The following is a 14,533-nucleotide window of genomic DNA, read 5'->3' as shown; positions in this document are numbered from 1 at the left end:
CCCATTTGATATTGCAAAATTTGATTTCATTCCTAAATAATCAAAACTCTTTTCTTCCTTCCTAATTTGCCGTGTTCATCTTTATGACCTAAATCCATGGTGACTACACGGGCTGCCACTGAGAACGACGGTAATATCAGAATCGCTGATATGGGTAAGAAATCCGTTGCAAAAAAAGCTTCAAAAAACAAAAAGGTAGTGTCAACCGGAGAAGCTTCAGTTCCTCCATCTCCTGTGCAGTTGAGTAAGAAGAGACATGCAAATGATTCACCTCCGAAATCGAAGAAACACAAAGGCATTTCCAGAACTGAATCCAAGAAATCTCCTCCTAAGGTATGATTTCATTAGTTTATAAGTCAATTAAGAACCTACTGCATTAGAATTGTTTTATGTCTTAAAATAATAAATTGACTCTGTTTATATGATTGTTTGAAATTATGTTTAAGTATGCTTGTTTGGAATTATGTTTATATAAAATTGTGGTTAGGTTGGTTGGTAGATAGTTTTGAAGGTACAGTTATGAACTCTATTTTTTTAGGGTACTGAAATTTCAGTTTTTGAAGGTTAATTCCTCCATTCTACTGGGTTTGACAATGAAATTTCAGGTTTTGATTTGGTTATTTTTGGGCATTGTATTGAGAGTAATGTTAGAAATTGTTATGAACTCTAAATTACCCTTACTAATTGGCAGCTAAGTAGGATGGACAATTTACTCAATCAACATTCATGTATTGGAAACTTGGCGTTTCAGACACAAAATTGCAATTTTTATTATGGAAAATCTTGAAATAACAATGACTTGACGTCTACGTGTCCATATCTAAGTGTCTTGTTTACAAGTTTCCGAGTCCGTGTTACATAGCTTGGCAGTTTTAGTGTACATTTATGTAGATACTGGGAGACTTTTATGTTGGAGCTCTAAAATTTGAAAGCTTGAAGTGAACCTGAGCCAGCTTAGTGTTGTTTTACTTGCCTTGGAGGTTTATTACCTTAACCTACAAAATGTTACTTTTTGCACTGCTGAATTGGACCAGCAGTTTTACTTTGACAAGCACTATAAATATCTGAAAAAGAGTGCTGTAAATCTGTGTGCATACTATGGGTTTAATTTCTGGCTTTTGTTATTTTCCGAATTCCTATTTTCGTCTGGCTCATGTCAACATGTTCTTTGTGAAATTTTTGATATCTAACTGTTTTCACTCTAATTTCCATACAGCTATGGCAGTTTAAAGTAAGCCGAGAAGATCGTGTTCACTCGAAGATTGATACGCGCATGTCATACGATGTCATTTCTGATATCAAATCGACTCTGACTCCAGGTGAATTGGAAAAGTTTAGACAATCTTGCTTTGGCTACTTTCTTGATATTCCCAAGATCAAAGTGCAAAATCAGATCATACATTGTTTATTGTTGAGGGAGGTGGAGCAGCTAAAGAAGTCTGAATTGTGGTTTGAGGTTGGCGGTCATAGGCTGAAATTCGGAATCGACGAATTTGCTTTGATCTCGGGTTTAAACTGTCAAGGTGACAGCAGTAAGTATGCCAATACAAAAGTTGAAAACGGCATTTTGGATAAGTACTTCAGCGGGCTGCAATCTGTTTCTAAACAGACCCTTCAGGATTTTTTCAAAGCTAGGCGTTGGGAGTCGGAGGAGGATGGGTTTAAGATAGCATTTATGCATTTTTTGCATAACTTCTTGCTTGCTTCACCGAGGACTGCTCGTATCCCTTTGAAGGACTTTGACGTAGTTGATTCGGCTGATTTGAACGACTATCCATGGGGTATTGACGTTTTCAAGTACACGTTTGATTCTTTGTCAAAAAGAGCTGTTCTTAGTCCGGGATCTCTTATTATTGAAGACAACATTTACCAGTATCGACTTCAAGGTTTACCATATGCACTGGTATGTTGGTTCTACGAGTGTTGCCCGGCGGTGGAAAATACCTTTGCTCAGCTAGTGAACAAAGATGCTATCCCGCGGATTCTGAGGTGGCAAGCATTCGTTCCTGCAAAATACATTGATGTTGACAGGGATTTATTTGTTGAGATTGCATCCGATGAGGTTCGTATGTGTTAAATTTTCAATTTTTCAAATGTAATTTATCATTGACTCTGTTTTCATATATGGTGTTCATTTGTTATGTGTAGATGATTTTCCGATCAATTGTTCCAACCCCGGCAGAGATGAATGCCCTTCGTCTAGGTGACTTATTCAAAAAAATTAAGGGAAACGAGGAGGGTTATTGTCCGGCATTTAATATATTGAAGGACGGTGAATCAACGTCGAACACTTCGAATTTAAATGTTATGGAAGAGAGGCTGGAAATTTTGATGGCTGGTCAAAAGACGATTAAGGATGATATAATGGATTTGAAACGTTTATTCACTTCCAAATGTTCCGAACTTTTGACAGTTGTCAATTCATTGAATGATAGGCTAACTCTGATTGGTGATTCTAAAACGGTAATTTGTTTTGATTTATGTATTTTGTACTTTTATCACTTAGAGTTTAGTTAAATATAATTTATGTTATTTCATATTATGTTATTGTAACCTGATGGGAACCTAATGTGAACTCCATATCTATATCAGGTTGAAATTGAGAAACATGATGTTTCTGATGGCTTGCAGACAAGGGTTGACAAAGGAAAAAAGGTTGTTCTTCCTGCAGAGGACATTTCAGTGAAACCAAGTAAAAATGGTACTTCTATAGTAACGGAACGAGAAGAAAGGGATGGTAGGGAGTCTGTTGTTCCTGTTTCTGCTGATACTAAAGCTACTTCCAGCAAAGAAAGGGATGGTAGGGAGTCTGCTGATGAAGAAGAAGGTGCTGAAAAAGTCGAGTTGGAAGATTTTGTTTGCGAGAAGGCTGTACTTGAAGGCAAGGATGACCGTGGTGAACCTTGTGTTATTGTTTCTTCCGAACACGTTGATGTTATCTCTCCGAATTTTGAGGTATATTTAATAATTTGATATTAAGCTGTTTTGATTAACTATATTAATTTGTTTATTGTCAATTTACTAGGTTTCGCGACAAAGCGAGTTGAATTTAAAATCTCCACCAGATGACACCATCAATCAGACTAAAAAAAATGCAAGTGAATCGATTGCTGAATTCAAATCAAAGGAGGTATTGTTTGCTTTAAATTATATTTATAGTTTAATTTTATAGTTTACTTACTGTATCCTCTCTTATGTTTTTGGTAGTCTGGTCCTTCTTCAAGCCGCTTCATACCGACGCAAACTGGTTGTAAAGTCCGTATTTGTCCATTTGATGCTAATCACATTTTATTCAGTGATGCCACCAAACAAGACATCATTCAGAATTGGCTGGAAGAAGGACGTCCTAAAGGGGCCAAGTTCGTATCTCGACTAACTTTTTTCAGTTCTGTTTTAATGCTCACTTATTTAATTTTTTTTTCTTTGTTTGTTTAGAAGACAATACTGGATATACGATCCAAAGATTGATAAATTCCATCCTCGTCTTTCTCTTGGCGTGGTTGATATTGAAACGAAATCCTGGTTTTACCATCTCTACCACGTTGGAAAGCCTCTTGAGTGTTCTGTAAGTAAATCCTGTTTTAATGCTCACTTAGTTAATAACATTGTTGTGACTGTATGGCTACTTAACCTTGAATTTTGTTTATTTGGCAGCATGTAGATGTTCTCTTTTATTATCTGAGAAGGAAAATAAAATCTGGATGTGCTGCAAACAGTAGATGTACGTCAACTGATAATTATTTTGATCGGCGTATTCAAACTCTCTACACAGCATACAAGAAAAAGCAAGATGTGTCACTTGTTTCTTTGAAACATACAGTGGCTATCTACATTAAAGGTGGTGCTATGCGTTGCAATACGAATTGGGCTGATGTTGACGATGTTCTTTTTCCGATCAATTGTGTTAACGATTGGCATTGGATTTTGGCTCGCCTGAATTTCAAGGAACGATGCATCTATATCTACAATTCGTTGAGGTCGGCGCAATATGACAGATCAGCAACTGAATATGTTACTTCCTATAGTGTGTTACTTCCACTATTCCTTCAAGCTACCAATTTTTATGATTCTCGAGATGACATCGATACTACTGCCGGTGCTTATGAGGGAAAGAGAATAACTGATCCGTTCAGAATAGAGATTGTGGAAAACATGCCTATCCAAAATGATGTGTAAGTCTATAATTTGTTTTTAACTTTAGTTGGTTGGGTTATATTAAAGAGTTATGGTGACAGAATAGGAACCTAATGTCAACCTTGTTTCTTATGTTTTTTTATTTTTTTCTCACTTTTCGTAGTGATTGTGGAGTTCATATGTTTTCCGCTGCTGAGTTCTTTGTTGATGGGAAAGTTATGGGGCATGATTATGATGTCAAAGAACACCGTGCTCGTTACGCTTCGTCATTATATTTGTATGCTCGTTGGAAGGAAAGCTCTTGTTGTGTTAGTGAAGATGAGGGTCCTCTAAAACTCAAGAGAACATCTGCCTAGGGAGTGAAGAGGAAGCTAATTTATGGAGGTTCAAGATGAAGAATGTTATTGATTTTTGTTTGTAAAGAAAGTCTCCTTTTTGTCACACTTTTATTTTGCTTGGAGGACATAAATGTCCATTTATTTCTTATTTGAAGACTATTTTAGAGTATTTGTAAAAACAGGTAGTTACAATATGTGTAGTGTTTTAGCAAATTTCCGCAAAATTGTGAATTGTCAATAGTTATATTAAAAGGCAGGAGTTCAATTCTATTTTTCTGTTCTGTTCTATAGTAGAAGTACAAAATTGAGAAAAAATAATTGGTATTACACCAAACATTAAAATCAAACTAAACCAAAGGAATCAATTGAATGTTTGGCTGATATCTCATATATAATTCCATACGTTCAAACTCGATGTGTGTCTAATATCTCGACGAGTTTTCATCAACACATCGAGTTTCTGCTATCCAGTTTTCCACAAATTTCATGTTGGGCTGCATAACTACTGCCATAAAACACCAAAATTCTACAATCTACATTCAAGGCAATATAAAAAAGCATCTCTCAGTAAAATTCATACTTTCAAACAAGCTACAAGAATCCAAAAAGAGTTCAATAAGCGGTAAATTTCAGTCACTAATCATCGTCTTCGTCTTCATTGTCACTGTCATTTGAGTCTTCTAGTACATCAGTGTCGGCATCATCATAATTGATCGTAGTATCATCCTCCTCATCGCTAGAATAAATCGGGTTTGAGTTTTGACCTTGAAACATTTGACCAACATCAACTTCATCCGGTAATACATCTATAGGATGCAAGAGTTCCAAATTTTCACCACCATTTTGATCGACTTCATGACTATTATCTGCCTCGTATTGCTGATAGGGCTCATCATTCAATATTGAATCTTCATTGCACACTTTTTCCTTTTCTGGCACATCAAATATATTCCTGTGAAATGATTTTTGCACAATTTTCCAATGACCTCCATTTTTCATATCGCTGACATAAAAAACCTGTTGTACTTGAGAACTCAACACGAAAGAATCACCTGTATACCATTTACGGCTCACATTAACAGAAACTAAGTTGCCATCTGTTTTAATTCCATTTTTATCGCCAACATCCCACCAATCACATTTAAACAAGAAAACATGATTCCCATTAACATATTGGAGGTCAATGATATCTGTTAGCACACCATAAAACTCGATTTCTTTCGACTTATGCTCTCCCGTAACTGAAACTCCATTATTTTGAGTCCGACGAAAATTATCACGCTCAACTGTGTGAAACCTAACTCCATTGACAATTATCCCACTGTACCTAGCAATTCGTATATCAGGACCTAATCCCAACGCATATATATGATCTGTTGCTGCAACCAAACCAGTAGCACGTAAGCGTCCAACCTGAAAAATAAGTTTAATGGTGAAATTAGAGGCATAATTCAATATTTAGTACTTTTATAGCATCATACTTACACACTCCTTGAACCAACTGGCAAATCCTGCCTGGTGTCTTTTTTGCACATCTATAACACTTTCCTTTTGTAATTCCTCAATGTGAATCCTGCACAACGTTTATAAAATTAGATAAAAAGTGTAAAATAAAGCTATTTTGAAACTCTAAAGTCTTTGTTTTTTCAAAATAAAATAACTTACTTAAGATATTCATCAACATCCTCACAATTGTTAAGCACATACCACTGCAATTTTTCAAAATCAGAATGGGATAACGTTTTATATTCTGTAGCTCCTAAAGGTCTTGCATTGTTTGAAAATATGGAAAATCCATTTTCCACTCCTATTTGCACAGGAAAATTATTTCTCTCAACGCGATTATATATTGTCTCAACACCATGAAAATACAGTGAACAAAAGTTCAAACATTCTTTAGTGATATACGCTTCAGCAATTGAACCCTCCGGTCGAGCTAAGTTACGTACATAATTTTTCAAAGTACGTAAGAACCTGCACAACAAATTTGTTGTAAATGTGAATAAACCATATAGATATATAAAAATTAGTTAAAACTGCAGCAAGAAAACTAAAAATAAAATTTCCTTATCAACTAACCTCTCAATAAAGTACATCCACCTATAGTGAACAGGGCCTCCTAATTCTACTTCACGTGGCAGATGAATTGCCAAATGCATCATTACCACGAAAAAAGATGGAGGATATATCATCTCAAGTTTACATATTATCAAAATGATATCGCTCTGCAACTTTTTAACTGTAGATCTTTTTAAAGTCTTCGAACAAAGCTCCTTAAAGAAAGAGCTCAACTCTGATAATGCAGTGTAAACCTCACTACGCAAAGACCCACAAATTGATGCTGGAAGTAACCGTTGCAAGAATATATGATAATCATGGCTTTTCATCCCCATAACTTTGCAGTCCTGAACACTTACACATCGAGAAAGATTGGAAGCATATCCGTCTGGCAACCGGATTGACTGCAACCATTCGCAAAACTTTCTCCTTTCAGGCTTCGGTAATGTATAACAAGCAAGTGGCATAAAAAATTTATTTCCCTTTTGCTGTAAATGTAACTCTTTTCTTATACCCATTGCTTCTAAATCCATTCGAGCCTTAATGTTATCCTTAGATTTTCCATCAATATTCATCAACGTACCCAATATATTTTCACATATATTCTTCTCAATATGCATTACATCTAAATTATGACGTAATTTTAATGTTTTCCAGTAAGGCAATTCAAAGAATATACTTCTCTTTGTCCAATTGAGCTCTTCAGGACCACGTGCACGCTTTTTTTGGTTAGGTGTCTTCCCAAAAACAAGGCTTTTTGGAAGCAAATCTAATTGCCTTAGAACTTCATCTCCTGACAACTCTTCAGGCTTTGACCCGTGCTCTGGTTTGCCATCAAATTTTCTGCTTTTTCTCCAAGAATGTTGGGCATGTAAATATCTCCGATGACCCATGTAACATTGCTTCACTCCATTTTTTAATGTTAGCGAACACGTCCACTTATTACACACAGGACATGCCAATTTTCCTTTTGTGCTCCATCCAGATAACATTCCATATGCTGGAAAGTCATTTATTGTCCATAATAATGCAGCATGTAATTGAAAATTCTTACCGCTATATGCATCATATGTTGTCACACCGGTCTCCCATAACTCTTTTAACTCATCAATTAATGGCCTTAAATATACATCGATATTATTTCCGCGAGATTCTTTACCAGGAATAAGCAAAGATAACATCAAAAAATTCTCCTTCATGCATTTCCATGGTGGTAAGTTATATGGCGTCACAATCACCGGCCACATGCTATAACTCGTGCTCATATTTCCAAAAGGGTTAAATCCATCACTAGCAAGCCCAAGTCGCACGTTACGAGCATCTTTGCCAAACCAAGCATATTTCTGGTCAAAATCTTTCCATTCCGTAGCATCAGCTGGATGTCTAATCGTATCATCATCTACACGTTTCTCCTTATGCCACCTCATATTTTCACCAATATCTTTAGACATAAATAACCTCTGAAGTCTAGGTACTAAAGGGAAGTGTCTAAGAATTTTTTGAGCAACCTTCTTGCGTTTTCCGAAACCTAATTTCCATCTAGGGGCCTTACAAGTTGGACACGTGTCAAGATTTTCATTTTCCTTCCAAAATAGCACACAATCATTTACACAAGCATCAATAGTTACGTAACCGAGTCCTAAATCACGCATCAATTTTTTAACCTCATAACTTGAGCTTGGAAGGGTTTCTCCTCTCGGGAGTGCATCCTTGAACAACTCCAAATTCGAAAAAAATGACTTATTACTAGAATTTGTGAGTGCTTTGATATTAATCATCTTAAGAAGAAAAGAGAGCTTTGAATATTTTTGACTTCCAGGATATAGTTCACAATGAGAATCATTCCACAATTTAGCAAATTTTGCTACTTCTCCTTCTAGCATGTTATTATCTTGATTGGGAAGTTTGTCTTCCATGTCGGTGTCCATAAAAGTTGCATTACACATATCATCTAACATTTCTGAAACATCATTTCCACTATCCTCCAATTCATTGTCCGAATTAATAGAGCCATCTAAACTATCACGAGGTTGAGAAGTCTCACCATGGTGCACCCAGTTTGTGTAGTTTTCACTAATTCCATATTGATATAGATCCATTTTTACTTCTTGCAATGGCTTCAAATAAATATTGATGCAGTTCTTGCATGGACACCGAACTCTTCCATTTGAATCAGTAAAGTCTTTTGCAACATTCAGAAAATTTTTGACCCCTTGAATATAACATGAACTAAATCGGTACGACGTCATCCAACTTTTGTCTGATGGCGTCCCTTTAATACCAAAATAATATATTAGGCAACATCAATATTTGGTACAAATCTATCAATTGAAAATATAATTAAAACTTACCCATTACAAATCAGATACCGTTAGCTATTTTAAAAATATATCCAATTTCTTTCCCTGAACTACCTGCAGTTCTAAAACAAGGCTAACATTTGGTTAGTGTTACTGTTAAAACATACTCGAGGTCAGCCTATATAGTCGACGAATTTTTAAACTTAACTCGAGTTTATACGTCGTTTGCAATGTTAAACTCGATGTCATGCTTAATATTCGACGAGTTACATCCTTAACTGGACTTTTTTATCTCTGTCAAAGCACAAACTTGATGTAAGTCTTAATACTCGACGAAATGGAAGCAAAACCTCGAGTTCTTGATTTTACTGAGCTAATAAACTCGAGAATAGGTGATAAGTCGTCGAGTTTTAAGCCCGACCTCGAGTTTGTACGAATCAGTTAAAAAATTAAATTATCAATTGAACAAATAAGCAATTTGAATGTGAAATTCATCCTACATTAATCAATTTAGTCTCTTTTCATAAGTTAAAAAATACCTGGACAAATAAGCATCAACAAACACAAATCAATGAAAGTGCGGCGGCGTGAGAAGCGTACAAACGTATGGAATTGATGCGGTAGTGTGGTGTCAATATTCAGCAAAAAAAGTTTTTCCCTAATGAAGAGTGCTTCGATTAACCTAATTTGGATATTTGAATCTTAATTGTCATATACCTTTTTTTATCAAAATAAAATATAATTTCATAACCCATTTAAACCTGTTATCATAATTTTTTTTTTCAATTCCATGGTGACAAAACATTTATTAATCACAATATCATTTAATTTCGCTTAATTGCTGAAAAATAAAATTATTCACAATATTTTTACATATTATGATAAAATTTATTTTATCATAATAACTGTATTTTTAATATACAGTGACAAAACAGTTTTTGTCAAAACCCATTGTCACAACAAACACAATTAATTGCTATAGTGACAAAAATATTTGACACAATATTTAATTATCACAACATTATATAAGTTTAATTAATTGCTGAAAAATAAATTCGTTACTAAAGTCTTTAAATATTATGCTAAAATTTATTTTTTCATTATAACTGTATATATTTTCTATTTTACCATTTATTTTCTGCAATTAGTTTTTCTTTCTCTATTTTGTGTGTATTTTGTGTTTCATAAGGTTGACATATGGTCAATAAACGGTTTATTTACGGTTATTATAACTATAGTTTAAAATACAGGCACAAAACATTTGTTTTGGCAAATTACTTTGTCACAACAATATATTTACTTTTTTATATAGTGACAAATAAATATGACACAATAAATATTATAACTGTCTTTTTAAAATATCGGAACCAAACATTTGTTTTGGCAAAATATTTTGTCAGAAAAACAAATTTACTTTTTTTATTGACAAATAAATTTGACACAATAAACAGTAGTGGAAAGAGTTTATGTTTGTGTTTTATAAGGTTGACATACGGTTGACATCAGGTCCATATGCAGTCGTTATAACTGTAGGTTTAAAATACGAAAACAAAACATTTGTTTTGGCAAAATACATTGTCACAAAGACATATTTACTTTTTTATAAGTGACGACAAAATTTGACACAATAATAATTTATTACAATATCTTTTATTGGCAAAATACTTTGTCACAACAAACGTAATTAAATTTTATAGTGACAAAATATATCTAATTGCTGCAAAATAAAATTTGTCACAACTTTTTTAAATATTATGATAAGAATAATTTTGTCATAATAAAAATATTTTAAATTACGGCGACAAAACATGTTTTTGTCAAAATAGTTAGTCACAACAAACATAATTATTTTTTATAGTGACAAAAATGGTTGACACAATATGTATTTGTCGCAATATCATTTCATTGAACTCTCATTGTGACAAAATAATTTTTTTTGTCACAACTAACCTATTTATTATGACAAAATATAGTTTGTCACATATTTTTTTGTCACAAGAAGCCAAATTTTTTGTAGTGTGAGTAATGATATATCTAGAGATGAGATTAAAAAAGCAATGTTCTCCATAGATGGAGATAAAGCCCCAGGTCCAAATGGGTATGGAAGCAGTTTCTTCAAGAATTGCTGGGACACAGTAGGAGAGGATATAACTCAGGCTGTTTGAGACTATTTCAAAACTGGGAGAATGCTAAATCAGGTAAATTCTACCTCAATTACTCTAATTCCTAAGGTTCCAAATCCTGGCAATATTGGGGATTTCAGACCTATTGCTTGCTGCAATGTTCTGTATAAGTGCATATCAAAAGTAATCACTAACAGAATTAGAGGAATCATAGGAAGTATAGTTAATGAAACCCAGTCAGCCTTCATTCCAGCCAGGAGCATTGCAGATAACATTTTAATGGCTCATGAAATAGTCAATAATTACCACAGGGGAGATGGGAAGCAGTGTGTCTTGAAAATAGATCTCCAGAAAGCATATGATTCAGTAGAGTGGGATTTTATTGAAGAAGTTCTAAATGGATTCAGATTCCCAAGATTGTTTATAAGATGGATGATGAACTGCATTAGAACTGTAAGATTCTCAATTATGATAAATGGAGAAGCTAATGGTTATTTTGAAGGAAAGAAGGGGCTGAGACAAAGGGATCCAATGTCTCCTCTAATTTTTGTCTTATGCATGGAGTACTTCTCAAGGCTCACTGTGATGAATATAAGACAGAATGGGAGCTTTAAGTATCATGTGAAGTGCAAGAATATGAAGCTTTGCCAATTGTCTTTTGCAGATGACTTGTTCATGTTCTGTGGTAATGATATGGAGTCCATCAAATGCATTAAAAAGTCTTTAGAGGAATTCTCCATGTGCTCAGGTTTGAAGCCTAACAGGGCAAAAAGTGAGATTTACTTCAATGGCCAGTGCTCAAACAAGACTTCCATTTTAAATGAGATAGGTTTTAAGGAAGGTACTCTTCCAATAAAGTACCTTGGTATACCTCTCATGTCAACAAGGCTCACCAAGAATCACTGCAATGGCATGATTCAAAAGATCACAAACAGGATTAATCAATGGACTGCAAAGTGCCTCTCTTATTCTGGGAGGTTGCAGCTCATCTGTTCTGTGCTTCTGAGCATGAATGTTTATTGGTGCTCTATTTTCATCCTTCCTAAATCCATTGGCAAAGGTGTGGAAGCAATATGTAGAAACTTTCTTTGGAATGGAACAGGGGATATGAAAAAAAAGGCTCTGGTTAGCTGGAAAAAAGTGTGTATGAGTAAAATCTGTGGGGGTCTAGGGGTGAAGCCTGTTCAGATGAGCAACATTGCTGGGATTACCAAGCATATTTGGGAGATAGTAACCCAGAAACCTACTATTTGGGCCAGTTGGGTTATAACAAACCTCCTGAAGAAGCTGAGTTTTTGGGGATTGACTAAGCCTAGTAATGGATCTTGGAGCTGGAAGCAGATTCTGAATATTAGACAAACAGTGAAACATATGTTTATGTACAGGCTTGGCAATGGTCAAAAATTCTCTTTCTGGTTTGATCCTTGGATGAATGGAAAGTCTGTTAATGATAACTTCCCTGAGGTTAACATCAAGGATGCTGATATCCCAAAAACTGCAACTGTTAATGATTGTTGGAGAAGTAACAGATGGCACTTGCCAGACCCTATGAATGATTATACAAGGGATGCCTGGGATTACTTGAAAGCCAACTACCAAGTAAATCCAGAGATTGATGATAGTATTACTTGGAAGTTAAATAGAAGTGGAAATTTTTCTACAGGAAGTGTGTGGAAGAATTTAATGATAGGTTGCAGGAAAGTGCCTTGGCATCATCTGGTTTGGTTTTCAGGCAATATTCCCAGACACTCGTTCATCACATGGTTGGTGATGCATAAGAAGATCCAGACAAGAGATAAGCTCCATAAGTGGGGGGTAATTGACTCTGATATGTGCTGCCTGTGCAAGAAGGCCCCAGAAACAGTTGAGCATTTGTTCTTTGATTGTGAGTATTCTGCAGGGATTTGGAGAAAAGTGCTGGAATTGCTGAGAATTTGTAGGAATGGTTATACTTGGAGAAGAGAAGTATGCTTCTTTTCTAGAAGAACTAAAGGAAAGTCCAAGACTGTTAAGCTGAGGAAAATCAGCTTCTGTGCCACAGTCTATAATATCTGGGCAGCCAGGAATGATAATATCTTCAACAACAAGATTATGTCTGTTAATCAGGTCTATGATAGGATCAAAAGTCCGGTGGATGTGAGTTAGTGGTAGGAGTTTTGGTTCTGGCCTAGCTGCTTCTGCGTGTGCAGCTGTTGTTGTGGCTCTAGTGAGCTTGGTCTGGTTTAGAGTTTGTTTTTGCTGTTTTTAGGCCTGGCCTTAGGGCCCAGCTTTGTTTTTGGGTGTATCTCGTTTTATAGTAATAAAATTGCTGCTTTAGTGATTGACCAAAAAAAAAATTAATTTATATTTTTTATTTAGGATTAATTACATATAAAATCTTAACTCTTGCACTAAATTTCAAAAATAACATAACCTTTCAATTTTATCATTAGCACATTTTTTGATAGAATTTCGCTGACTTGGACATCCTATGGAACTGCCATGTGTCATACCACGTCAGCAAAAATGCCATTAAAAATTATAGATGTTATTTTTGAAAATAAATAAAAGATGCTGTCTGTGATTGACACATTTTAAAGCTCATGTTATTTTTGAACCGTTAATCCAAATTAGAAAACTCTCAAGTTCAACTGTTGAAGCGAATTTGAAATGAACCTAATTTGTTACTAGTAGTTACTATAAATAGATAACATAATGAGCAAAAACGTGTATTAGGATTTAATGCACTTGTACTAAAGTGGGTTAATCTTTCATTAGTCTTAGTTGCTGATAAGTAGATTAGTTAATTGCTTCTCCACATAACCAAAATCAACCATGATTAACTTGACACACAAAAGAATAGCATATAGTAGCAGGTGCTTCTTCATTTTCCCACTCTACTAGTTATAGGTGTCTCTGCAAGAAAAGGAAAGCTACACATCCTCTCCCAACAAAAAACAAACTCTAAGCTTGGCTTCCTTCAAGGCCACCGCCGATCAATATTTTGATCGGCGGTGGTCTCGTTTTCCTTTAGTTTAGTTTTTATTTATATATTTTATATATGATCGTTGTTTTTTGCTACTTTATGTTTTTATTTATGGTTGTTCTTATCTCTCCTTTTATGGAGTTTATATTTTCCTCCGTGGAAATTTTATATTGCCCTTTATGGGATTTGATGTTCCCTTTGTGGATCTTTTATTGCGGTGCAGATTTGAATCGTTTATGATGGAATTTTTATTTTTAGGTTTTCAATTGAATTCATTCAAATATATAATCCAGTTGAACAATTCAGATTGAAACTGTCAGAGCTGTGGATTTTGATAAAGTGCACTTTGAATCTAATGCCCAATTGACGAAATCCAGATCAGTTGCGTCCAGAAGACATTGTGATGCTCTATCAACAATTTGCAATTTTCGATTTCATATTGCTATCATCGGGAATTCTTATCTTATTGATTTGCGCAAGAGGGATGCAGCTTTTATTATTTATTTGTCTTTTAATGTATTCGCAAAAAGCTATATGCTTGAATTGTAATACATTTTCTAGTGCTGCAATAAAATCCTACATTACTTCTCAAAAAAAAAAAAAAAAAAAGGAAAG

The 14,533-nt window shown here is 34.8% G+C and overlaps 2 protein-coding genes across 2 annotated transcripts; one reads left to right on the top strand and one right to left on the bottom strand.

The window, feature by feature from the left end:
- The first annotated feature begins 96 nt into the window (after positions 1–96).
- Positions 97–2,973, top strand: LOC126657143 (uncharacterized). Its single transcript, XM_050351783.2, has 4 exons — positions 97–333; positions 1,217–2,062; positions 2,149–2,463; positions 2,593–2,973. Exons 1-4 carry the CDS (start codon positions 97–99, stop codon positions 2,971–2,973), a joined length of 1,779 nt encoding a protein of 592 aa, XP_050207740.2.
- Positions 2,974–4,943: 1,970 nt separating this feature from the next.
- Positions 4,944–9,809, bottom strand: LOC126657142 (uncharacterized). The gene is made up of 5 exons (XM_050351782.2): positions 8,882–9,809; positions 6,552–8,802; positions 6,138–6,446; positions 5,958–6,045; positions 4,944–5,885 (listed from the first exon to the last, which is right to left on the bottom strand). The coding sequence occupies exons 1-5, from the start codon at positions 8,883–8,885 to the stop codon at positions 5,109–5,111; spliced, it is 3,429 nt and encodes a 1,142-aa protein (XP_050207739.1). The 5' UTR covers positions 8,886–9,809; the 3' UTR covers positions 4,944–5,108.
- Between the last annotated feature and the right edge of the window lie 4,724 nt (positions 9,810–14,533).

The sequence above is a fragment of the Mercurialis annua genome, linkage group LG7 (assembly GCF_937616625.2).
Source record: "Mercurialis annua linkage group LG7, ddMerAnnu1.2, whole genome shotgun sequence".
NCBI lineage: Eukaryota > Viridiplantae > Streptophyta > Magnoliopsida > Malpighiales > Euphorbiaceae > Mercurialis > Mercurialis annua.
Note: the sequence above shows the minus strand (reverse complement) of the source record. Positions and strands in the feature narration are given on the sequence as shown.

What these genes read in the sequence shown, in the direction of transcription:
- LOC126657143 (XM_050351783.2), top strand. Translation starts at nt 97, where the DNA reads ATGGTGACTACACGGGCTGCCACTGAGAACGACGGTAATATCAGAATC. An exon ending in CCAAGAAATCTCCTCCTAAG is followed by an intron (nt 334 to 1,216) that starts GTATGATTTCAT and finishes ATTTCCATACAG; the next exon opens with CTATGGCAGTTTAAAGTAAG. An exon ending in TTGAGATTGCATCCGATGAG is followed by an intron (nt 2,063 to 2,148) that starts GTTCGTATGTGT and finishes TGTTATGTGTAG; the next exon opens with ATGATTTTCCGATCAATTGT.
- LOC126657142 (XM_050351782.2), bottom strand. An exon ending in TGGATGTACTTTATTGAGAG is followed by an intron (nt 6,447 to 6,551) that starts GTTAGTTGATAA and finishes TTTGTTGTGCAG; the next exon opens with GTTCTTACGTACTTTGAAAA. An exon ending in GATGTTGATGAATATCTTAA is followed by an intron (nt 6,046 to 6,137) that starts GTAAGTTATTTT and finishes AACGTTGTGCAG; the next exon opens with GATTCACATTGAGGAATTAC.